This window comes from Tribolium castaneum, chromosome 1, assembly GCF_031307605.1.
Source record: "Tribolium castaneum strain GA2 chromosome 1, icTriCast1.1, whole genome shotgun sequence".
NCBI classification, from domain to species: domain Eukaryota; kingdom Metazoa; phylum Arthropoda; class Insecta; order Coleoptera; family Tenebrionidae; genus Tribolium; species Tribolium castaneum.
Window position 1 is genome coordinate 27,182,576 of NC_087394.1, and position 26,120 is coordinate 27,208,695.

At 33.4% G+C, this 26,120-nt stretch overlaps 3 protein-coding genes across 3 annotated transcripts in view; 2 read left to right on the top strand and 1 right to left on the bottom strand.

Annotated features, from left to right (window-relative positions):
- Positions 1-209: 209 nt before the first annotated feature.
- LOC100142613 (forkhead box protein F1) overlaps positions 210-26,120 on the top strand; it is a 92,639-nt gene continuing 66,728 nt past the window's right edge. The window contains exon 1 of the mRNA XM_064355788.1: positions 210-380. The gene's annotated coding sequence lies outside the window, so the exon portion shown is untranslated. The remainder of the gene's footprint in view (positions 381-26,120) is intronic.
- Positions 574-5,189, bottom strand: Spg7 (Paraplegin). Its single transcript, XM_001813381.4, has 9 exons — positions 4,964-5,189; positions 4,617-4,913; positions 4,429-4,566; positions 4,154-4,381; positions 3,647-3,963; positions 2,028-2,247; positions 1,704-1,974; positions 1,052-1,566; positions 574-826 (listed from the first exon to the last, which is right to left on the bottom strand). Exons 1-9 carry the CDS (start codon positions 5,117-5,119, stop codon positions 635-637), a joined length of 2,334 nt encoding a protein of 777 aa, XP_001813433.1. The 5' UTR covers positions 5,120-5,189; the 3' UTR covers positions 574-634.
- On the top strand, positions 21,817-23,736 carry croc (crocodile). The gene has a single exon (XM_001812646.4). The coding sequence runs from the start codon at positions 22,192-22,194 to the stop codon at positions 23,218-23,220; it is 1,029 nt and encodes a 342-aa protein (XP_001812698.1). The 5' UTR covers positions 21,817-22,191; the 3' UTR covers positions 23,221-23,736.

Consider the following 26,120-nt stretch of genomic DNA (forward strand, 5'->3'; position numbering starts at 1 on the left):
TAACAGAACTGTCATTCTTGGGCCCAAAACCAACGTAATCCAAGATATTTTGCTGAATAGGTCGTTCTGGATCCGAATTACGCAATGCCAACATCAAATTTGAGAACCGCGAAATTTTAAATCGAGCGCCATTGATGACATTTACAAAGTTGGCAATCAAGTTTCTCTTCCGTGACATCATGCGGTAGTGCGCGCTGTGATTGGTTGTTCACTTACTTGAAGCGTCTTTTCGTTGTTTGTTTTTGCGGGTTGAAAAACATTGTATTGCGGGTTGAAAGACAGTATTTCGCGTGTGTTCAGTGTCGATGTGAACAAAATCATCTTGCTGAGAACAGAAAATGCTGAAGACCGCTCGAGGGTTCTTCGAAGGGCACAAGGGGGTAAGTTTTTGATTTGACACTTAGGGCGGTTGTTGTGCGAACACATTTAAAAATTATGCCAAGAAAAAATGTCAGTGAGTGTTGTTAGTGATGTTTAAGCTTGTTTAAGCTACCATCAAGTGTTGAGTGACATTACAGCCACTTTACGGTAAGTGGCGATTTGTTTACTTTTAAGTGGTGCAATAGAAACACATTTCAACTTTTTAAAAACATTTATTCATTTTGTTCAAAGTCTCATTATCTACAATACATTCTCAAATTTTGGGCGCAGACGCATTAGTCTCAGACTTGGTCTCAGTCGGCCTAGTATCCCCAGCATCCTTCCTCACAGACTCCTCAAACTCAGCCGGTTCGATCAAGTGCTTGGCCCCAAAGGGCGGAGGCCCCAACAGCTTCTCGACATCATCATAGTTTAAAGTCTCCTTCTTCAACAACGTCTCCGCAAGCTACAAAAATACAGTCCCCAATGTTATTACTATGTTATTACAGCCCCCATTTATTACTTTATTAGTTTAGAGTGGTTTAGAGACTTTTTTGTTTCCGAGAGGGTAAATAACTCTGACAGTTACCTATTATGGTTATTTGCTGTCAATTTAATTTTGTAACTGTGGTAACATGAAACTAGCAGATGGTGCTACATCAATTAATCAAGGAAGCTGTGCCCAACATACCAATTCAAGTTTTTCTTTATTCTTCAACAAAACCTCCTCTGTGCGTTTGTACGCCCTACTGACCAATCTCCTCGCCTCAATGTCTATAAGATTTGCTAATTTTTTACTGTAGGGCCTTCGGCCCTTCTCCTGCGTCTCTTCCTGAGGGAACGACAGCAAGCCCACACTTTCACTCATCCCAAACTCCTTGATTTGGGCGTAGGCCATTTTGGTGACTTTTTCTAAATCGTTTTGGGCCCCCGTTGTAATTCGGTTAAAAATCAATGATTCAGCCACTCGGCCACCTAGAGTCATGCACATTCTTTCGAATAATTCCTCCTTGGTGTACAATTTCTGGTCCCGAGGGATGTACTGGGCAAAACCCAGCGCTAGGTTGGTCCTAGGGACTATAGTGACCTTCAGGAGGGCATCAGTGTGCTCCAACATCCAGCCAACTAGGGCATGACCGGATTCGTGATAGGCAACGATGCGTTTTTCTTCAGGGGACATGGCATGGTTGCGTTTTTCGGTACCTCCTATAAAAATAAAAAAAAACAAATGAGAAATCACTGATTTCTTGACCAATGAAGGAAGTTTCCGAGAAGATAGTGCTGTCAGTGCAATTTAATTCGGAAACTTTCATTAATCAAGGAAGCTGTGTTTGAAGTTATACCAACGAGACGTTCAACGGCATATTCCAAATTGTCCCGCGTTACGTGCTTTTGTTTCTCTCTTGCCGCGTGCAAAGCCGCCTCGTTGCAAACATTGGCGATGTCAGCGCCACTGAATCCGGGTGTCAAGTGCGCCAACCTTTTCGAGTAGAATTCAGGCTCGTTTTCCAATGCTATACTCTTCAAATGTAGCTCAAAAATTTGTTTTCGTTCTTCTAGATCAGGCAAGTCGATTAAAATGTGTCTGTCGAAGCGTCCGGGGCGTAGTAGGGCCTGAATTTGACAAAATTATCATTTTTGTTTTATTTTTTGAAAAGTTGGTATACCCTGTCCAAAATATCGGCCCTGTTGGTGGAGGCAAGCATAACGACACTTTCCTTGCTTGCCATTCCGTCCATTTCCACCAAAAGCTGGTTCAAAGTCTGCTCACTTTCGCCACTGGCGCCACCTTGGCCCAATTGGCCGCTTCGTTTACGGCCTACTGCGTCGATTTCGTCGATGTAGATTATACAGGGGGCGCGTTTGCGGGCCTCTTTGAACAAGTCCCTAAAAAGTAAAACGAAAATTCGATCATTTAATTTGATCAAGAAATCACCGGTTAATTTTTGTCTTTTTCAATAATTTAAGAGTTTGCCCTAAAAACTTAATTTTCTTCACAACAAGGTAGAAAAACAACAAATTAACGAAGGAAGTGACATTATTTTTGTATTTACTGTATTCATCCATTTGGGTTGAAAATGATATTGTTTTCAAAAATGGTGTAAAATTGACTTTTTTTGAGTGTCTAAAGTCAGCAAAGTAAGTACAAAGTCAGAACAACGTTAGTACAAAAACGTAATATAAAGTAAAAAGTCAGCATTGACTAACAATAAAGTTAGTACGTCAGTAAAAAATTTTGGTATAAAGGAACTATCGTAACCACGATCTGAGAAATATTTTTATTTTTAACTTGTTGACAAAAATTTTAAAACCGAAGGGAGCGAAAACATGAATTAAGCCAAAGAAACGTATTAATATTGGTTGATGTTATCAATTGAGTGTAAATTTTTAAACTAAATACAAAAAATACCTAGTCGTATGGAGAATTAAATTCTGAATACCATAAAATATAGAACTCAGGCAAACATTTCATGTTAAAGACCAAATATAAAAATCATAGAAACTTTATACAAGGTGAGTCTCCTGAACTATTTTTTACTCTACGTGTCACGAAAAATAATAATCACACAGAAATCAGCGTTTGCTATTAAATATTAAATATTTTTATGTATTCTGGATTTCTTCTGAATTTTTCAACAATTCCTTATAATAACTATTAATTAATTCAAAGGAATGTCGCTAGCTCTAAATTACCTTTGTTTTAATTTTTATTTATTTATTTTTTTAAAGTAGTAGTGCCAATTTTTCTACGTATTTTCAATATAACAATATAAGAAATGGGAATTTTTTGAGCATCGTCTTAATATACTAATTAGTAATTAATTAATTAATTGATAACACAGGTTATGTTATGTGGCGAAAACTATTAAAATTACTTAAAAATTATAAAGAAAAAAATTAAATATATATCTTACAAAAACATTATTTTAAGACGGCGAATTTCCATCTGAAATATTAAGACCCTGGAAAGGTTTAAAAGCATTAAAATGTTTTTGAAAAATTCTTGGACGTTTTTTAGAGCCTGAAACCATTAATACGATAAATTTAAGTTGTCTTTGACTTTTTTGTGAGAAATTTAAGAAATTTAATTCTTTACGGTTTTTTAATTATTTTTCTAAGAACACCATTTTTGGGGCGTTTAAGAAAAAGGGTATATTTTTATTTTTAAAATATGATCTGTAACCACTATAAAGGCTGTAAAGATAGTACGAAGTCAAAATAAAGTCAGTATAAATGAAGTCAAAACTATGCTTTTTCCCAAAAAAAAACTCCTTTTATAACCTACCTTACCCTTGCCGCCCCCAAGCCGCCAATCATCTCGATAAACTCTGACCCATTCATAGACAAAAAAGGCACATTGGCTTCAGTGGCCACAGCTTTGGCCAGTAAAGTCTTACCACAACCAGGGGGGCCTAAAAGCAGTGCCCCCTTAGGCACCTTCGCCCCCAAACTCTTGTAAATCTCAGGCCGTTTCAAATAATCAACAAACTCCATTACTTCCTGTTTCGCTTCCCTTAAACCTGCCACGTCTGAAAAGTGCACCCCTTTGCCCTGACCTGACAGAGGGTCAACAAGGGTGAACTTGGCGCGCCCTAATTGCGTCTGAAATTTTTATGGTAAAAATTTGGACCCAGCCTCTTTGATCAATGAACGAAGTTTTCCTTCTAACGTCTAAATACATGTTTTTTTTTTCGATTTTTTTCTGAATTTTTTCCATAACTATCGTAAAAGGAGTAGTAGAAAAACTTCCATCATTAATCAAAGAGGCTGTGGTTGAGATTGGGGGGTTTACAAATGTGTCCATGCTGATTGGCGGTCTTATGCTTTTGCTGCGAGCGAGAAGGGAAATAAGGATTGCAACGATCAGGAGAGAGATGAGTAGTTTTCCGGCTGTGTCCGTTCCGCGTTCAAATGTGATCGGGATTCCGTCTTGGATGCCTAAACGACGTTCAGCCTCTCTGAGTTTGTCTTCGAATTTGTTGATATCGACAACATTCATGTGATACGTCCTGTTATCAACCTGGAAGTTATTTTTAAAATTTTGCGAGGTCAAATTTTCATCGTCACTTTTTTTCCTTTAATTATGGCACCTTCGTGTAGGATAATCGTAACGATTTCGATATCAGGCCTGACGATAATTTCTTCCACTTCGCCTTTGGCCAACATTTGGTACAAAAATTCGTTCCAGGAGACATATCGTACAACCTACGAAAGTGTTAAATTGTGGGTTCTTTTTTTTGTAAAATTTTAATCACCTCTGGTTGGCTACTACTAGGAAACATCAACGAAATTATTGCTATGACCATGTAGGCTGTAAGCATCCACAGAAAGGCCTTAGCCAACAATGACGAAATCTTGTCTTTATCGTCATCATCGTTTGGTTTATTCTTATCACCGCCAGGTTTGCCCCCGGAAGACTGCTGCAAATTTTTCACCGAAGAGTGGAACTCTCTTTTATCCAAATAGTACGGCAAGTGGCTCAAATTTTGTAACCCTGACCGGTGGATAAGTGAACACACGGCAGAGTATTCCCTAGATACACCCTTAATTAACTGAAATTAATTAAAAATGAAACCACCCCTTAAAACAATCCAAGACTCACTTTCGAGTTGATTTGATCTAATCTAACGTGGGTTTTCACCCGTTTTTGAGTCAACCCATTATCAGCAATGTTTAGAATTTCTGGTTTTTTCCTTAACAAGGAAAATTTGCATACAGCCTTCAGTGGCACACGATACTTATTTAACTGGCTATACATTTTTGTATTTTTTCATTTTGGCGAAAATTTGAGGTTACATAAACGTCAAAAGATGACACTCTGAGACGTGCTGTCCTCTACCAACTTTTAAAATAATCGTAAACAAATGGTAAAGTTGACTGTAATAGCAGTTTTTAGCGGATCGTCAATAGATGGCAGGTCTCACATTTTAATTTAAAATTTGAACTAGACGTAATATAAATAATTGGTTTTATTCAATTGCGCTGTATTACTGATGTTGACTGAAATTTTTAAATGGTAAAATTTGAAAATGGAATTTTTTTGGTGAAGTGTTTTTTCCCAATTTTATCTTTTATAATAAATATTATACAGGGTGAGTCAATAGTGGGATATTTCTGAATTTGTATAATACCGATTCCAGCTGACCAGATTGGTTATGGTTAAAAAAAATAATTTAATCCAAGATTACATTGTTTTTGGTAGTGTTTCGCTAAAATTTTATAATGGATTATTATTATTTAAAAGATAAAAAAGCAGTCTTGATTCAATTAATATTTTTTAGAATCTAACGAAGTTCCAAGTGAAGAGTGCAATTAGTATTTTTGGTTGCATTTTGGGACATGTCGAAGTAACGCACTATTGACTCACCCTGTATATCAAATATTTGATTATTGTAGCAATCCTTAATTTTAAAATTTACTTTGAAAATAACAAGTAATAATATTAGTAATAGTTAATAATAATTTTCCGAATACACCTTGATTTGAATTCAATTTTGTTCTTTATTAACTTTATTTTTTAACTTGGATGGGTTCTGAGGGTCTTATGTGAGAAAAAAATAGACACGAGTGGATATTATCTGTTTTATTCTTTTATTTGTGTATTGTATGTGTACAAGAATGTTAATATTTGCTGAAAAAAGCTGAAAGATCAGTGACCAATTCTCCATCGGTTTGAAAAATTCAGTAGAGACTTGTCAAGCGCATCATTTTGTTGAGAAAACATTCGTTAACGAAGTTGACAGCTTGTTACTCGTCCAAGATTCTTTATTGTCGCATTGAAGTACTGTCCATCTGGCTTTTCCCGTATTAGTAAAAGAGAGACAAGTATATAAGACATAACGTCCCCCATTATTATTTTAAGCGGTGATAACTGGACACAATGGAGGGGCACTGCAATAATATTGACGTGATATGTGAAGTGGATAGAACGGAGTTCCACTGTTGGGCTCGGCCCCGGGTATTGTTACGGAGTCGTCCCTATTGGTTCGTGTCGCCATGTTGACTATACGCATTGTTGAAATGCTCCTGGATCCGCCACTGTAATATAAAGTACATTTCCATTAACAATGAATAGTTTTTTGGCGGCTGGGGTTGGCAAAAGATCGAGGGGAGCCAAAAAAATCGATGGATAGGGCAGGCATTTTCTTCACACTCATTTAATAACAAAAAAACGCAAAATCTGTTGGTCTATTAAGCACTGCTCATCCAATTTTCTAATAAATTTGACATTATCAAAGTTGAAAATGTGTACTTTGGTCTTTGTTAGTACAAGTTCAGGTATTCGCAATTACAAATTAGAATAAATGGACTATGTCTAACTGTCGGTGTATATACACCTCAGCTCAAGTAAAAGAAAGCGAATTTAATAAAAACTGTATTGAACAAAATTTTAGTACCTATATTAATTATACCATTAGAAATGAACAACGAGCTCATTAACTTTACTTCTTCGGACTTATTGTTTTTGTTTGTTTTTTTTTGACTAACCGAAACTCTCAATATACAGGTGTTTTTTTAAATAGATACCACCACAAGACCTTTTTTACGAATTTTAATTGAGAACTGAAGAATTCCTATAAAAGCAAGAGTTTGAAAAAAGAATTGGATGTGTGTATCTTTACGGACATGGACTGATTATGACCTCCTGTAGTGTAAAACAATTTTTTAAGATCTAACCGAGGATTTAACTCAAAAATCAAAATGTGTCTCGTAAGAAAATATCATTCTATTCGTAATTTTAAATGAAAAATAATCGTTGAAATTAGTTTTGTGCATTTCATACGTTAGTACCATAAGCTATTATTAGTATAAAAGTAAATGTAGGTTTATAAAAAAAATTTCAACCATCAAAAAAAAGACACATCTAAATTGTTAAGTAGTGAATATAATTTTCATTTGAGTAGGGTCATGCTATTTGAAATTATTAGGGGGTTGTTTGTACTATTTTAAAGGGTTTAGGTTCTACACCATAAAAAACTCCTTTATGGGGATGTCCAACTTTTTTTATTTTCTGAGATATCCAAAATGGCTCGTTTTCAAAAAAGTCACCTTGTGTTTTCTGAATACTTTTAGGATAATTTATTACAAATTTATCATTATAGCGTATTTGTTAAAGCATGTTTAAGAGCACCTACGAACAAAAAGTTAATCTTATTTTCCAAAACGAATTGAAGCGAATAAGTTAGTGAAATGATGAAATCTAATATTTATTTGAAGTTTACAAAGTCTCAGTTGTTCTTAAGTTGATGTAAGTCTTTTTTTTAATCTTATGAGCAGGAAATTGTGAAGCAAGAATTTTTATTTCATTCACTACATAAAATCTCACTGTCCTTCACTCCCTGTTAAGTTTTAATTTTGTCACTGTCTTTCTCAGATCAAATATAAAAAACATAGTTTGAGCTTCCTTCTAAATGAATTTAAAAAAATACCTACCTCCTTGTTTACTAAATTGCTTATTACTCGAGTAATGTGTTTCTACTTGTATTTAAATTATAATTTTTTATAAATAAGATATTTTTATGTACAATCAATTCTTACGTAAAAAATACCTACATAATATTATACCGTGCGAGTTTCTAAAATTTTGATCTAGTTATCCATGACAGTTACGTTAACCCGATATCCATTTCAGAAATAAAATAAGATGCTGAAGTTATTTACGCAAAACATTTCACTGATGAGGTAACTGTCATGGATAACTTGATCAAAATTTTAAAAAATCGCTTGGTAAAAATAATAAAAAATGTATAAAATCCCTTGGTGGTTAAATTTCTTAGTAAAATCTATTATTGTCCAGATTTTTATTTTTATTACCTATTATTTAATTTAAGATAACAATTTCACATTTATCATGTCACATTTATTTCCCAATCTGATAGTCACTCTTAGTAAGTAATTTAATTAAGAGAACAATACATTTTGAATGTTAAAAATAATTTCATGCTCTAGTAAGAAATAATAAGGTCAATATTAATTAATAAATTATGTCGTGAAATAAATGAACGTTCTTTTTTCCAAGTCGAAATAATTAGAAAAATTACCCAAATTTTTCTTTCTATTTATAAAAAGCTAGAACGAACTGATGGTTTTGATCATTTGTCGTTATATAGTGATTTTCAAAGAACTTTTGCTAATAAACGTGATAAACAAAACACTCTTATCCTATAATTTGCAACTGATAATTTCTTATTAAAATTTAGTACGACTACTTAGATCAGTTTACTCTATAATTTATAAGAAAGAAAAAGCATCATCAAAAACTGATCACACATTTCTATTGATCTATCTCTCCAATGACTACATTAAGTATATCAAGAAGTTCTCTTACTTTATTATTAATTTTGAAGCTGCATTTTTATTCATTTTTAAACATAAAAATGAAGAGAACAATATTTGAAAGTTTTGAGCGTAAATATACGTACAGTATAAAAAATAATGAATGGTACTGTGGTGGAATCTTATAATTTTGACCAAACATCAAGCGAACTTTTAACGGAAAGGTAAATTATTTCTAATGAAGTAATGAATCATACTTAGTTTTAGGAGAGGTGCAAATTTTAAATTTACAAAGTATTATTTTTTTAAAACGAGTAATAATGTCTTATTTCAGTGGAGTACCTTGGCGTACGCTTTAAGCCAGAACCCCTCCAAAAAGGCCAAAAAACCGTTTTAAATGGGAGTTAAAATAGCCGTTATAATTTGCGGTTAATAAGCAGTGTAAACAAAGATTAGAAGATGTCGGCGAGCTGCAGCTTGATTTGTAGCCGCTAAATGAGTACACGTGTCGCTGTAAATACCCTCAGCTCCGGTGACTTTAACATGATGAATGATTATCCTCGGAAACTACCGACCGACAAATTTTCAAGGCGCTCTCCCATAATAAATATCAGCCAAAATTCAAGTGTAGATTTGTGGAAACCCCTGTCTTAATCCACGGATTAAGAACGTGACAAGCGTGAGTGAAACCACGGGTTATTTCGGAAATTTTTATCGAAATAAATCCCTGGTGATTCGAGTTCATTAGTGTCATCGACAGAGTAAATTAAAACTACTCTATTTTCGCATTGTAAAAGGTTAAATATATCCGCCCTCTGTGTTGTCATCTATCTCTCGTTTGGACTGACATGCACTAATTTAATTTTAGACGGGGCATTTGCGTTGACGCATCGCAACTGTTGTTTTAAGGGTTCCCCACACACAATACACACAGTCACAGGTTTTTTGTCAATTGTGCCACAAAATTCGGCAATTAGACAATTCGCGCCAGCAGGATGTGAAAATTATTATTGTTATAATAACGGTCGGCTTTCCAGAGCGGTTTAATTGTTGGTAAAAGTCAGCCAGTGGCGAATTTGAATATAAAACACCCGCATGGATCTATCTATGCATTTGATTCAATTTCCTGCAGGCTTTTGTCCTATCGTTCGTGAAAGGATTAAGTAAATCCTGCATATTAATATAGGAGGCTGCAATTCCACGCGATATTTGTTTTGTTTGTGTGAAACAATCGTATTACAGTGCGCTTTTCCATCACTATGTTCGCACAAAAATCGGTTTCAAATGCGAATTGTATTTCCCTCAGGTTTGATTAAATCTAGCAATAACACTAGACATTGAAAAACACGTTAAAAAAGGCAATGCAGTGTCGTCACGATCGTCACGCACTTTGTCGAAAATAGTATTTAATTTCTGCTGAAACACACAGCCATCAGCGAGTTGGAGTGAACTGAAGCGCACTCGGCTTTCGGTTGTTAATTGTAATTTCTGTGGGGCAAATTGCATTGCAAATAGAGAGTGGCATTAGCGCCGTATGTTTGTGTAAGAGGGGTCTGGGGAGTTGCTGCTCCTGAGCTTCAGCCTCCGTGTGAGCAGTGTTTATTTAGAGCCCCCGGAATTAACCATCCAACCGCGCGATCTCTCATTCGACTCGCAGATAAAACCTCTTAATTCTATTCTATTTCCCTCGGCTGCCGCAGCATCCGCCACAGATCCTCTTTCCTACTTTCAAATTGGGTGTGCAATACTTGGGGGCTTTTACAAGATACGAATTAAGCAAACGACGACGACGATGCCTCGCAGATGGAATATATTAACGAGGTTAAGGGAAAGAAACATCCAAAATACCAATTTCATTTGGCTTTACATATTTCTAATTGATTTGATAAAATACTAGTAGATACCTACGAGGGCAAGGTGAAAACTTCTCAGCCTAACAATGAAAGAGTTTTTTTTTAATACAAACATGAATTTATTTTTTTGTATAATGTCTATTTAGTTCAACACACTTAGTGATTTCCTGGTAGGTCTGCAAAATACTTGTTTTCAACCGCACTCACCTCCTCATTCGAGTGACAATTTTTCCTAGTCACATTTTTTTAATTTGTGGTTGGTGGAAATCTGGAGGAGTCAAATCAGGCGAATATGAAAAATGTTCTAATAATTCATGTTTTAAATCTCTCAATTTTCCCATTGCCAGAGCGCCTTTGTGCACCTTTTTGCACACAATTTTTTCGTATCTAATTCTGGGTCCAAATAAACTACACCCTTTTCTCAGATATTCCTACGAACTTAGCTATCTCATACACTTTTATTCGCAGAAAGAGGTTTTCATCCGTGGTTATTGTTTTTGGTCGTCCTTTACAAAACTCATCATTGAGAGATGTGCGACCACGTTCCAATTCATTTGGCCATTTTTCACAGTAGATTATGAAGAGGTTTCTTCTTTATAAACTGTCACCAATTTTGGATAAATTTCTTTTGGCAATAAGCCCTTCTAAACAAAAAAGTTAATGACAGCGAAATTTTCCATTTTATTTCCATTTTGTTCAAAACAGACATGCACCTTTACTTTAAAAATTGCTCAGAAATAAAACTATTTGTCAGATTAAGACCAAACTCGAAGAACGCTATTATGACACATGATGACTTACTTTCGCATATAATGTTAATTCTGTAGTAGGCCGACAATTTCTCACCTTGCCCTCGTATACATAATCTTGTTGATTTAATTTTCAACTTTTTGACAAATGGTTTCAGAAGTTTTATAATTATTAATCATTAATCAATTTTTATTGAATAGTTTAATTAGATCCGAATTCGGGTCGTCCTGGACCATTCTGGTTACCGGATAAAACTAATTTTTTATAAAATATAATATGCAAAAGAGAGTATCTCGAATGGGTTGCCTAAAAATTATGTTCAAGACTATAAATAAGGGGGCTAAAAAGCGTCGAATTTCAGTCAGTTTCTTCAGCGTTTTAGAGACGTTTTGAGTAACATTTTTGAAACTTATTTAAATAATAGTACGTTCTTTTACTCGGGCTATAGAGGAGAAAATATTTTAAAATGTGGTCAGTGCTATATTAAATTCAGAAAAAAACCTAAAAAAATGGATTTTTAGGATATAGTTTTTATTTCCAAGAGTCCATTACAAGGCCCAAAGTATTTTATTTTCTCTTTAACACGTATTGCTCATGAAAAGTAATTTTCAAAGACTACTAGATTTTTTTTAATTTATTTAAAATTTTCGGAATTTTTTTCCAAATTAAAGAAAACAATGACCGCATTTTAAAAGACTTTCTCTCTTACAGCCAGAATAGAAAAATGTATCCTGTAAATCATCTTCAAAAGTTACCAAAAACGGCCTGCAAAACAATCTAAAGAAATGTACGGCTCAAACGTCTAACTCTTTCGTCCTTTTAATTATATCTTGAGCATATTTTTTTAGGCTACCCATTCACGATACACCCCTTTGGATATTTGATAAAAAATATGGGTGCAAAACGACCCTAATTCGTATCTTGTACATTATAAAACAAATTATTAGACAAAATTAACTCTTAACCAAAGAAAATATGCGTAAAATTAATCTTTTTCATTCAAATATTTGTAACGATAAGCTGAATTTTGCACATAACATTAGATACATGTGAGTAGGTTAGATATATTTGCTTGCAGTCTATGTTTAAGTATCAAAAAATAATAACAAATCGCCCAAACATTCGGATTCCAGTAATTGTGATAGAGTTTGCAAAATCAAAATAAATACGAGCTAAAAATTTGTGAATTAAGAATTTTTAAATAGACTGAATACGCAAATTTACTTCCAAACTTAATGATAAATTTAAAATAAAATGTCTATTTTATAAGCCAAAAGAAATAAATGTCAGTGTTTGATAAACCACTTAAATTAGAGAATTGGGGTGAGTTTAAAGTAAAGCATAAAATTAATAAGTGTTTTTTTGTTGTGGCTTATTTTTCAAAGAAATTCTCGAACAAATCGATTTTATTATTATACCTAAAATCCAAACTTAATTCAAAAAATTGAAGAAACTAAGCTAAGCCAAGTTATAGTTACTCGAAAATTTGATTCCTAAAATTCAAAACAAAAACTGCAAATTTAAGATTCTCGAAATTTATTCTAATGTGTAGGTTTTTTCAGGTTTGTGTAGATAGCTATCGTTTAAAATTGTCAGAATTTTTTAATTGAAACTGAAAGTCTGAGAGTCTAAAAACTCACTATGCTTGTTTTTAAGCTTTTTGTTAAGACTTTATTGCAAAAAAACTTTTCATTAATAAAGAGACAAAACTGCATTTTGTATAAAATTAAAAATGTAAAGAGAGCAAACATCGCCGAATATTATTAATTTACAAATAAACTCCGAAAACGAATCAAATTACAAACTTGACTGATTTAAATTAAAAATCTAAAAAAACAATAAATGCACTTAAAATTCCGAAAATATAAATTAATAAACCTGAATAAAAGTACGTGAAAAATTGAAATTTCATGGATTGAAATTAAGAATTTGAAAAACCTAAAACACGTAGGGCTGGTCTACAGATCATTTTAATCGCAATTAAATTTTAATTCGCCGTTAACTTGACGTAAAATAAGTGAAAATCTAATTAGAATTAGTTTAATTCTAAATTTTTTAATTCTGTATTTTGTAAACCGACCCTGAAAATTCTAAAAAAGAATATGAAAAACTAAACTCTCCAAAAATTATAAAAAAAAGAAATTTGAAGAAGCCTCATTGCTAAAATCTAGAAATTTGTGGATAATATCATAATGCTAACTGTAATTAATGAGAAATTAAACTAGTTTAATTCTATTATTAGATTCACATTTTAGTGAGTTACTTTAACAAAACCGAATAAAATAGAAAACTATATATGCTTATAACTGCTTTTTAGCGTCATAAGTATTTAAAATTCTGAAAATTTAAAATAATTCTAATCAAAAAAAAAATCAGTCAAACAATTAAATTAGAAGCTAAAAAATGTGCGCCCAAAATTAATACACTTTAATAAAACCTTTAGTTATCAAAGCAATCAAATGTCAAGTGGAATAAATTTTGCCAAATAATTATTTTCGTGGTGGTTATCACAAGACCACAAGTTCACAAGTAATTTGGTATTGACCCGTCTGCAAGTTCCTGAAAATAGTATTTATCCAATAATTTGTATTTTCCCAGTCGCCTGAGTATAACTTTATTAAATAACAAAATAATTTGCTGTGTGTGTTTATGTTTGTTTGAAATGATTAAATAAGACGAAACAATTGCGAACTTCTTTTAATCTTTTTATTGTTGGCAAAAATGGCCTCCTTGGGCTAATACGGTTACACGCGCCCATTCTTCAGCACAAAAAGCAAATAACATATAACGACAAATCCATAAGGATTTTTAGGGTCTGTATAAAATTGATGGCTCAACTGATGGTTTTATCCTTCACCAATAATGGAGTCTATAGTAACTACCTAATGTTTGTTCAGCCGCGTCTTGTGCAGCCACCAAGTCTACCGTTTTCATGACAAATATTCGAGACGAGACGAAGTTTTCCACACAAAAAATTACGCACCACGTTTGAAATTATTTTTTTAATTAAGCAGTCCTGGGGGATCACGGACCAGTTTGATGGATTTGTCGTGTTTGAATTAATAAATATATCTTTCATAATCGGGTCGCTGGCAAAGAATCGTCACCGAAATATTTCCGAAAGTCTGTCTAAATATTATTTCAGGCATTTCCTCGCTATAATTAAACTTCCCATTCTTCCATTCAGCCTATTCACGTAGTAAATGCATTTTCCAGGCAATTCTTGCTGATTTTAAGCCTGAATACCGTGGCATCGGGACAATTAAGCTCTTGAAACTGAAAGTAAACATCTGAGAGCATACCGGCGGCTACAAGAGGGTGAGTTATTGGTCAGAGGGAGTGTTTAGAAGAGCGGCGTGTTTCACGTGGATTAGGTAAACTAAGGGTTATCTGACCAAACTAGCCTAAGATAACTTTGCTCAACCTGGATAAGCTTTCAAGTGCATCTTGAAGTGAGAGATTGGTATGCACTGAAGACCACCTGTGTCGGACGAGGTGTGAAGGTCCACAGACCCACGGCCGCATGCATTATTAACTGTTTTCCAATAATATTATTGATATTTTCCTTTTTTCTTCAAATTGTGTCCTTTGAAAATTTAATTTAAAAAGGAAAAGCATCTGATTTTTTACTTATCGACAAGAAGCTTGCTGAAATGTATTTCTCTTTTTTATTTTTTTTATCTTTTGTATCTTTTGTGTGAGATGGTGGAAATGGTGGTCTCCAAATTTTGGTAACAAGAAATACTCTTTTCCTTAAAAATGAGATGTTATTTTCACATTGTTCTCGTCAAATGAATCAATAAATTATTATCAACTAGAGAAAGCTAGCTGAAAAAATCAAAATCTAGACACAAAAAAAACTCTAGAAATCCTAAAAAACCTGAACACTAGCTGAAATTTTTACACTTTATACTTTCCTCAAAGTTTGATTTTTTGGTTTGGGTTTAAAATATTGTCATTACAGATTACAGATAAAATTCTTGAAATTGAAGTGAATGGTCTTCTGAGTTTTTCAGTGATTGTGAATCGTTTTCATTCTGCAGATCTTTTGGTTTTCGTATTTTACTTCTTAAGTATTAGTTTCATTATTCGATATTCGTTTCTCATTTCAATACAACAATACAAAATATATACCTGATAGAAAATTCAATGCGAGTTCGACTCATTTATTCTAAAGGTGTGCAGAAGTTCACTTAATTATTGCAAATAAACACAATATAAGTATGTATTTAAAACTGGAAAGAAACTAAAAAGAAAAATTATATGATTTGATATACTTATAAATACACAAAAAACTTGCTGAAATGTATCTCTTTTTTATTTTATTTGTTTTTTTTAACAATAATTTGAAAATTAAACCAAAAACCAGCCCTAGATTAAAAATTTATTTGATGAAAACAAAATTGACAATTTATAAAACTTTAAGGAAAAACTTCTTCATATAAGTCAATTTAACAATTAAACCAAGAAACACCCCTAGGGTTAAAAATTTATTTGGTGAGATGAAATTTATGACAGAACACCACATTTATCTTAAACTAAAAAAATCGCTTCAGATAAAATAATTTATAAATTAAATCAAAAAAATCTGTTTAAATTACAAATTTATTCCTGTCGAAAAATTCCTAACTCAAAATTTATACTTCATAACTCAAAAATTAAAAGTCGTAGAGCAACGCGGTTTGTTTCATTGAATTCTACGGCTTATTTATGTATTATACCAGCTTTTCACGAGATTTAAATTTTGAATTTATTTTTTTGTTTAAAATTTTAATGGTCAAGGCACTTACCTTCACAAAAATGAGAATAAAATATTTAACTCACTCTATCAAAGTTTTATGGGCGTTTTTATGGCTTCACAACCCTCTGGATTTGTTAAAAGTAGAAAAAAAGTCAAATGGTGCGATTTTTAAAGTTTTGATTTTTGCAATTTTTGTCGCAATTTTGGTCGATAACGAGTACCCGGAATATTTATCAAGCAATAACTCCGGAACTATTAGAGATCACCCTATGAAGTTTATCACCGTTGGAAAGCTCTTTTAATTATCTATCTTTTTTAAAAAAGACTATTGTTCTCCGACTAATAGTTTTCGAGAAAATTGCAAATAAAAGCAAAAATAGGTAAAATTAAAAAAAAGATAGTTAAAGAACTATTAGAAATTTGGCAATTTTCTTGACTCCAATCAATTCCCCGAGTCATTTTATATAGGTTAGGATAAAAATAGTTCCACTTTTTCGAATAATTTTGTCGTAATTGAGCAAATACCTGTTTCTTTATTCTGACGTCAAAAATTGTTCTTATTAGAATAGCAGCAGTTTTATTGAAAAAAATTGATAATATTTAATAATAATAATAATAATAATAATAATAATAATAATAATAATAATAATAATAATAATAATAATAATAATAATAATTTATCAAAAATATCAAATCTCGCCAGTGAAAAAAATTTAAATTCTCTTTATTTTGATGTTAAAACGACTATTAAGCTCCATTTAGTTTAGTAAATCTCTTAAAAGCGAATAAACTCCTAGTCAGAAAGGTAAAAGTTGCTTTAGGTTGCCTGAAAAGAATAATTTACTAATCAATTTTGTAAATCTTTTGCATAAAATGATTGACCTAATGGAATGAATATTCTGGCTCCAAATATGTATAGGTAACAATAGGTAGGTAGATACCTATAAATAATTATTAAAAAAACATCTATAATTTGTTACGAACAAAATGAAAGGTATTTCCGAGGGCACTTCTCATTATTTATTTTTTGTAATAATTTACGTATTAATCTTTTATAATATCTAGTGTAAACTTCAGCCACCTTTGAAAAAATTTATTGTTATTATTAAATATTATTTAATTCATGAAATGAATCAAAGAATTATAATCAAATAGAAAAAGTTAGCTAAATGAAAAAAGTGTTTAGAGAAATATCCCTAATCGCCCGATGAAAGCCATAAGCCGTAAAAGCCTTGAAACAAAAAATCATCTCGAATTACTCCGCTCGTTTTCGAGCCCAAATGTAGTGTAAAGTGTCAGCGGGGGGTCTGTGGAAGTTGTCCAGCTTTGATATGACAGTGATGTACAACATCTGCAGTCATTCGAGAAGCAAGCCAGCGGGATATCCGGACATGAAGCACTAAAATGCCAAAAATCGTTTTGTCTCACAAAAAGAAACATAAAACAAATTGAAGATGTTTGGAATGAAAATGCTGTTTGTTTCGCTGTAAATTCGAAATTGTTTTAGAAACAAATATGATAATGCTACCAATCGCTCGACAGTTTGTGTATTTGTTGAAGAAAGAGGAAACAAACTGAACCAGTCAACGCACAAACGTCAGTTAGAGATGGCACAAATGGTGGCTTCACCCACAATTTCACTTATCTAAATACAACAGCACTTAATGTAAATATATCATTTTTGATTCTATTTATTTGGAAAAGGGGATCGGTCTGGCTTAAGTAACATTATTATGTTCGTATCGATTGGATTTTTCGTACAAAGTAAAAGCAAATATTTATGTTGTATCACCTTTTTTAAATGCAAAATATAAAAACGCTAATCCTGGAAAAAATTAAATTATTTTTTTTGAAGTTTGATTTATACTCTTGTTTACACAAAAATCAAAGCTTTGAAAATTATACGGTCTCATCAAAATGTTTTAATTTTGTTGGGAAATATATGATGATCATATGTTAACGTATGCAGTCCGTGTCTGTGCTTTTGTCGGTAGCCGCTTTAGGAAGCTTTGGATTAACTTTTTCCCTTCTTTTCGTTCCTTGATCTTCATCCCCCGGCTGTTGAATATTTCTTTTGTTATTACAGTTTGCGGAAGCCACATATCTTCTGTGTGACTGAAAATTCCCGTCGAGGATTTTGCATTTTATTATAATCGCATTGACAATTATACAACACACACCATAATAGGAGCAAATTATTTTTTGTTATTCTAGTTTATAGCACAATATTTGCAGAAAATATATTTTCATTTAATTAGTGGGCCGTGATTTAGCGCTAATGTTAATCCGGTGCGAAATTAATAAATATGTACTGAAAAATTTAATTAATAATTTATTGGTTATTTTCGCCCAAATACAACATATTAGTGGCAAATAAAATCCTGAAAATAAATAAACCCCAACTCGCGTAAATTATTTTTTTATTTTTTCTTTCACTTGCTTGGAACGGCTTTGTGTGAAAGTTAAGTTTTGGCTTTTCGTACGAAATCTTCGTGCAGATGACTTCTAAATGGATTGCGTGGGAATGTTTAGACTTTGGCATGTCTAGAGTGGCGTAAGCTTCTTATCTTTCCAAACACGTGGTAATGACGGAAAGTCCGTACGTCAAAGAGTTTTCCCGGAACTGACAGTGCATTCAAAAGAATATGAGTCGGAAGGCAAGCATGAAAAGCATTTTGTTATAATCCGTTTAGGAAATACGGAAAGCTGGCACCGCTTTTACTACACTGTGAGCAATTTATGTGGTAGGTTCCTACCCCTTTTATTTGCTTTCTTTCAGAATCATTGTTTGCTATAATTTAGTTAAAATGTTGTTCTTAATTTTCTGTGTACAGAATGTAAGTATTAGGTATAACCACAAATTAATTAATGGTCACACATTATTATTTTATTTAGAATATTTTAAACAAGACTTTATAAAATTTGAAATTGGCGCATTTTGAGTTCAGAACACTGTAGAGAATCACATTAGTAGTCCAAATAGGCATTGAAAAAAAAAGATTCAGGGCTTCTTCACAAAGATACATTGCACTACAATTACGTTTTCTTCAAATGCACGCTAAAAATTTCGGTATTTATTGTAATTTATTGTAGATCATTGTGGATTTTTCGAAAAATTAGCTTTATTTTGGAGAAAAATACTTAAATTTTTGTAAAAATGAAACCGTAAATCCCAAAAATTTAAGATTTTTGTACTCCAAACAACCTTTTTCTCTGCATTTGAAGAAAACGCAGGGTGATCTTCAATAGTATCTTTGTGGGGAAGCCCCCAATCGCTTCTTTTTCAATATTGGGACTACTGAAGTCATTCTCTAGGTTACAATGACTATGCTGACAATGACAATGGTTTGAAGTTGGAAAAAAATTACCAGTAGGTATTGAATTTTTTTTAAAAATGATTTTGTTATTAATTATTATTGAAACGTTGTTTCATAAGAAAAATTTACCATTGGAAATGATGAAAAAGGTCTTACTAAATATTTTTTTGGACTATTAATTTATTAATCATTAAATTATAGGTAATTATAAAAACCGGTTTCTACAGTTAACTCTACTTCTAAAAATAACATTAACATTTTAGTAATTCTAATATTCATTGTAATTACTTGTACTATTCAAATGAATTCTAAATTAGGTAACAATTCTAATTTTGAAAAAAAAATTGAAAAAAGTTACTATGTTCTTGAATATTACCCTGGAAAATTAAAATGGATTGTAAAGTGAAGTTTTGAAACACCAAAAATAGCAGTTACTTCTTTCTTTACGATAAGTGGAGAAATCCTTCCATTCCAAAAAAAATGAAAGTAGTTCCAAAAAAATTCACAAATAATTATAGTATCTTCACACAATTATTGTACTAGTTTCTAATTCCATAAACTTCTAGGTAATGCCAGGCGATAAAACTTTTAAAAAATCATAATCTGGGTTAAATTATTATTTTATAAAAACAGAAATTTATTGAAAGAAAATTAAGTCAAACGTATGCGAAAAAGCTAAGCAGCTACAATATTATTTTTTCTAATTAACTAATTAGTAAATAATTATTAATAAAAAGAAAATTTGAACAGACGGTTGATAATGGTTTTGTAACTTGTATTGATTTGTTTTTCTTCTAGTTGTAGGTTCACACCTACACAGAGTCATACATACAAGCTATTAAAGTTTGTCGAAAAAAGTATACCTACATAATTCTAAAATAAATTAGATTCGACATCAGAGAAAACAAAGTAGCAAGAACTAATACGGTTGCTAAGGAAAATAAATAAAAAAATATATCAAAATTAAGTTGCTTAAAAAAAATCTGACTTTATTTTTATGCTTAACTTTTGAAGCATCCTGTATAATACCTATTTATTCAAAAAAAATCTAGCTCACATTTTAGTAGTAGATAAGCATTTACCTAAACTTCTGTCATGGTACACGAATTTTATGTTTTTTAAGCAATCTGCAGTATACTATTTTAATTTTTATTATTTGTTGTTTATTTTTATATTTTTTCAAAGTCTAACATTTTTTTGTCTACAAGTTTTTTTAAGTTTTTGTTAAATAAATTATTTGTCTAGAGGTTTAGGTCTTTATAGGCACAAAAATAACATTGCAAACTCGCTTATTACTTATTAGGTATAGGTATTAATTTGAGATTACAATTGAATTATAGTAGGTCTCGTCATCAAGGGCCGTGGGAAGAATAGGTGAAGAACAGGAAGTGTTTTATACTTGTTTTTTTGCTGACCGAAGTTAAATATCAGTGTAACCCAGAGGGCGGCTCCGGCTGGATGACATTTGCTTTGCAAAAAGTGGGGTGGTACCAACCATCAAAAATATCCCTAAATTTTCGTTTAAAGACGTCACTAATAGGCAAAAAACAACTTAAAAAAACTTGCTTTGTATGACTTTAAGACACTCATTTTCAAAATAGGTATAACTTTTTGGCACTCATTTTTTGAACTTGTCGTTCCTTGAAAATTGTTGTCTTATATGAAACTTTTTTTAATGTCACTGTGTAGGTATAATGCAGCTTTTTTTAAAACAGGGTAAGTCCGGGTGATTAGATCATTAACGCTTACATAGTTATACCTAATTCTTCTATTGAAAGACTAAATCATTACTTTTTTTAACTCTATGAGTTGTACTTAATAACTTTGCTGTTGCAAATATGTCAATATATGCACTAGGTACATATTACGTGCTATTCTTTCAGTAAAATGGTTTTTATTTCTGAAAACGTAATGTAACTTTTGTTATATTCTTCTAATTTTGCCAAAATTGTTTGCACCTTCTGTTATGTTTATTTAAACTGACATCATAGTGTATCCATTTTTTTTAATACGAGAATTTCTCTTGAGCCAATCCCATTTCTGTGTGATTTTTATTGACGGATATGACGTTTGGGCGCCGCATTTTTTGGCTCGCACCCCGAAAAAATAGACAAGTTTTGGTGTAAAATAAAGCTCGTTCGTCCCACACCGACACACACATGCGAATACCTGCCTTGTGCCCTCTCGCCCACCACGCACAGCATCACATCACCATGCACCGGCCCATCCCGCCCATAACCTCTTCACACCACAACCATGCAAAAGCTTCCCTCCAGCTCGCGAACTGAACTGGTAAGTTCGCGGTGGTTTATATGAATGCCGTCAACATTGTTTTCTCTGGCGCGCGTCCGTCCTCTGGCGCCCCATCCGCCAAGGTACACAACACCGCCAATGCATTATGTTTGTGTTCATCCAACACAAAAATAAACTTGAGGCTATCCCGTGCCAATTTTCAGGGGTATGTTGACATTAAATTCCGACTCCGAGGGTGCTCTTTCGGCTTTCCCACGTTCTTCGCCAAAAAAATCGACGGGGGCGTGCCGCAATGGAAGCCGCATCGATTTGGGGCGTGGCCTTCGGTGCGATTGGCCGCGGCGCCGGGGGCGGGGCGCCCCCTCCCACCTGCGCACGCCCATCGCTAATTCTCTAGCACCCCAACTGTTTTCACTAGTAACATCGTGTCTCGGCAAGAAGCAACATACTCTGTTTTTACTTAATCTTTGTGTAAACTGCCCCATGTTGTGTATCATAATATTAAGTGAACGCAAACTTGTTTTCGGAAGATTGATTGGAATGAAAACACAAAACGCACTATACTGTTGAAATAACAAGACTGTTTTCGTTTTAGAAAACTCTCGGCCTTTTGTCTTGTTTGTTGTTTTTGCGTGTAAACATGCATACGATTTTCACCGAACATCAGAATGCCTACTACCGGCCCGGGGGCGGCTATAGCACCGCCGCCGCCGCGGTGACCGCCACCGCGAACCCCTACGCCTACGAGCAGTACTCCCGTTATGGCTACGCCGCATGGCACCACCAACAACACCAATTATCCACCGCCAAGGACATGGTCAAACCGCCGTATTCCTACATCGCGCTCATCGCCATGGCCATCCAGAACGCCCCCGACAAGAAAATCACCCTCAACGGCATCTACCAGTTCATAATGGAGCGCTTTCCCTACTACCGCGAGAACAAACAAGGCTGGCAGAACTCAATCCGTCACAACCTCAGCCTGAACGAATGTTTCGTCAAAGTCCCACGGGACGACAAAAAGCCGGGAAAAGGGAGCTACTGGACCCTTGACCCAGACTCCTACAACATGTTCGACAACGGCTCGTACCTGCGCCGCCGGCGGCGCTTCAAGAAGAAGGACGCCCTCCGCGAGAAGGAGGAAGCCATCAAGCGCCAACAGCTCGACTCCAACGTCACCGCCAAGCGCGACGAAAAACCGCTGGAGGAGGCGAAAAAGCTCGAGTGCAAGCCCAAGCGCGAGCCCGCGGAGCTCACCCAGTGCAAGTACAACGACGTCAAGTCGGTCATCGTGCACCAGGAGCACGTCATCAGCGAGGCCATGGCGATGGACTCGGCGGCGGCCTTCACCGTCGACTCGCTGATGACGACGCGGGAGCAGCACGCCTACGGCAACTCCGGGCGCCTGCACACCTCCGGAGGGATGTACTACTGCCCCAGTGCCACTCCGCAGCAGTACATCGGGGACGAGGCCGCGCCGAGGTACAGCCCCTGGTACAGCCCGGAAACGTCCCCGGAGTCCGGCTACAGGGATATGATTTTCGACAGCAGTGCGGCGCCCAGCTGTCAATTGGCGGGGTTTAGGCACTCCGGGGTCTCGCCAAGTCCGCCTAATTATAGAACGGCGGCGGCTTACTACCAACAGGACTGTGTGGGACAGAAATACTGAGGGTACGCGTATCATCTCAATATCAAGACTGATGTTTGAAGGTTTTGTGCGATTCCGGCCTCCAAGGAATTCCAGTAGTGCATGGTGGAAATTATAGAGGTGTAGGAGAGGTTTAGTGAGACGATTTTTCACTTTCCTACAGGTCTGTAATTTTTTTTCATTCGAAATCGTTTGGCTTTGTTTCGTTCCAACGGCAGCTGGTTTTATTTATGTGATATGTTGATAGTGTAATTTCGTTTTTTCGAAAATTTATATTTTTTTATTATTAGGAATGGTGTTTCTTTTTTTGTATTATACTCATAGGTTCCTATAAAGATTTTAACCATTCCCCGATGAATTTGCGGCATTTATCGGTTATCAACTTTATAGAAAGTAATTACCTTACGTGTCCGGTGTACATATTTATTTGTAAAATAATGTAGATGTATTATTACCCACTGTATGTGTTGAAAGCACGTATGTATATTATTTATTGACTTTAAAGAAATAAATCACACCATTGTGGACATTACCTAACTTGGAGTTTTATTTTTAAAGACTTTAGCCAAACCTGTATTGGACGAGATCTCAAAACGTATCTGTAGAAACTGCCTAACTAGCGCACGAAAAACCATTAAATTTTAGCTTTGGTAAGCACGTAATATTTGCTGATTAGTTTCCTCACACGGTTTACTACGCAAAAAAAAATTGTTACAAGCACGTGTACGAACAACAAAAGACCTTATCATATTTGTATGCTTTTCTAGATTTATTTGTTTGTTATAATTACTCGTATTGTTAACATTTACAATAATTAGTCAAAATAAAACTTTAATTTCTAACAGATACACAAGAGTTTTGGTTCATATCTATTTGAATCTACACAATTATTTTTTGTTTGAATTATTTTAGATGTTCTTTTTTAAAAAATATTACTATTCCTTTAAGTGAAAATTTATTTGCTGTAAGAGGTATTTTTTATGAGGGAAGGATAATTTTGTAAAAAATCAATGTTACAAGAAATTTTCAATAGTTCTACCTATTTAATTAAAAAATGTAGGTACCTACTTGTACCTTACTTGCAAGTATGTAATTTTACCTACAGAGTGGTTTGAAAGTATGTACTTATTAATTGACCAATGAGAATAAAAATGAGATTAAGAAACGGTAAGTATAAGTATGTAGATATAAGTAACTAAAAAGTTATAAAGCAAAAAGTAACTAAAAGCTTTGCAGGATTTTTACAATTCTACCAATTACAGGAGTAAATTATTTAAGAAGTTGTTTTTATTTTAATCTAACTATATTTTAAACTATCTAACTTAGATAGGTATAGATATATACTGTTACAACCGTTAAAAATTACTCAAACACTGTGACAAATCCGAAACTTAATTTTTATTTTTTTTGTTCTTGTTGCAAATTCAATATTCAAATGCTTGCCCGTATCGTAATTGCAAAGGAATATTTATTCTTTAAAAAAATATCATTATCTGCACATCTTTACTTTTGAAATACCAACCAATATCATATAAGATGACAAAAGTCAGTGTCTTAGTTTTTATGTGCTGCGACTGTATGCACTTCATACTGAAGTTTAAAATAAATTTTAAATCACTTTTCCGTTTATCAACATTAATGAATGATATAAATGATGTACTTATGGACGTCATTGATACACAATTTTTTATAAAGAAACGCTTTATAGAACATTTTAATTGCAATCAAATTTTAATTCGAACTAGTTTAATTCTGAAATAAATTCTAATTTCGCTTTCTGTAAACGGGCCCTTAAGGTTTAGAAATCTAATTCCTGTCTTATGGGGCTTCTGAGTTTAGAAAAACGCATTAATATTTATCATCTACATGTTTCAAGTCAACAAATGTGTATAAATTACACCTATAATTGTTTGGTGAGGTATAGTTACTGTGACTCCTGGCGACCCGTTCTTGGACATAATTTACAGAAAACACTGCCGATATTAAGAAAAAGCAACAATTAAGTCTCACACATTACAATTTATAACTTTTGAATAACCCAAACTTATTATTACCGAGTTTCCACCATTTTTTTTTTAATTTAATAACAGATGTCAAAATTGAAACTGAAGCTAAAAATAATGCAGTGAAAAAAATGAAATGTACCTACTCGTAATAATTTCAGGCAACGAAAAAAATGTTGTAATCAACTCGTTTGTTAATGGGAGATTAATAATCTCAACTATTTGAAAGTCTTGCACGCTCTACCATAAGCGAATTTTTAGTTTTCTTATAGTGGCTAATAATTATTTGTGATAAATACAAAACGCTAAAGAAATTATTTATCTACGAGTGAAGAGGTTTACTTCAAGAGTGACGAAATAACGAGTGGACTTATTTCATGAGTAGGTAAACAATTTTTATTGTCGTGTATAATACAACTTTTTTTAAGCTGGACATTTACTTGTAGTATACAATTAACATAACAAGTTATTGATAACTCTTCAAATTAATGTGTTGGAATTTGTAAATTTAATTGAATAAAATAAATTTTAAACATCTTATCTAGTCTTGTTCTGTTTGAAAATAACTAAATGATGAACGCAAATAATGAATAAAGTTCCTACCTAATATAAAAATGTGATCATTTTTCAAGTATAACATTTTTTGATTTTTTTTTCGTTTTTTTTATCTTTACTGTTACAATAAACCCCATTGCAATTTGGGACCAAGGAATTTATGCATAAAAAATTGTAATGGACTGCGACGAGCAGTGCAATGACATTAGCCAAAACTAAACGAATAAATAAATGTTTTCCGAAAAAAGCTAAAACTGAACCATATTTTAGAAAAAAAATTATATTCAAATTAAATAACATTTATGCGGAATTTTTAAAGAAAGGGGTGCTAAATCCCGTTCAGGCCGAACCCGTGGGTTTTTA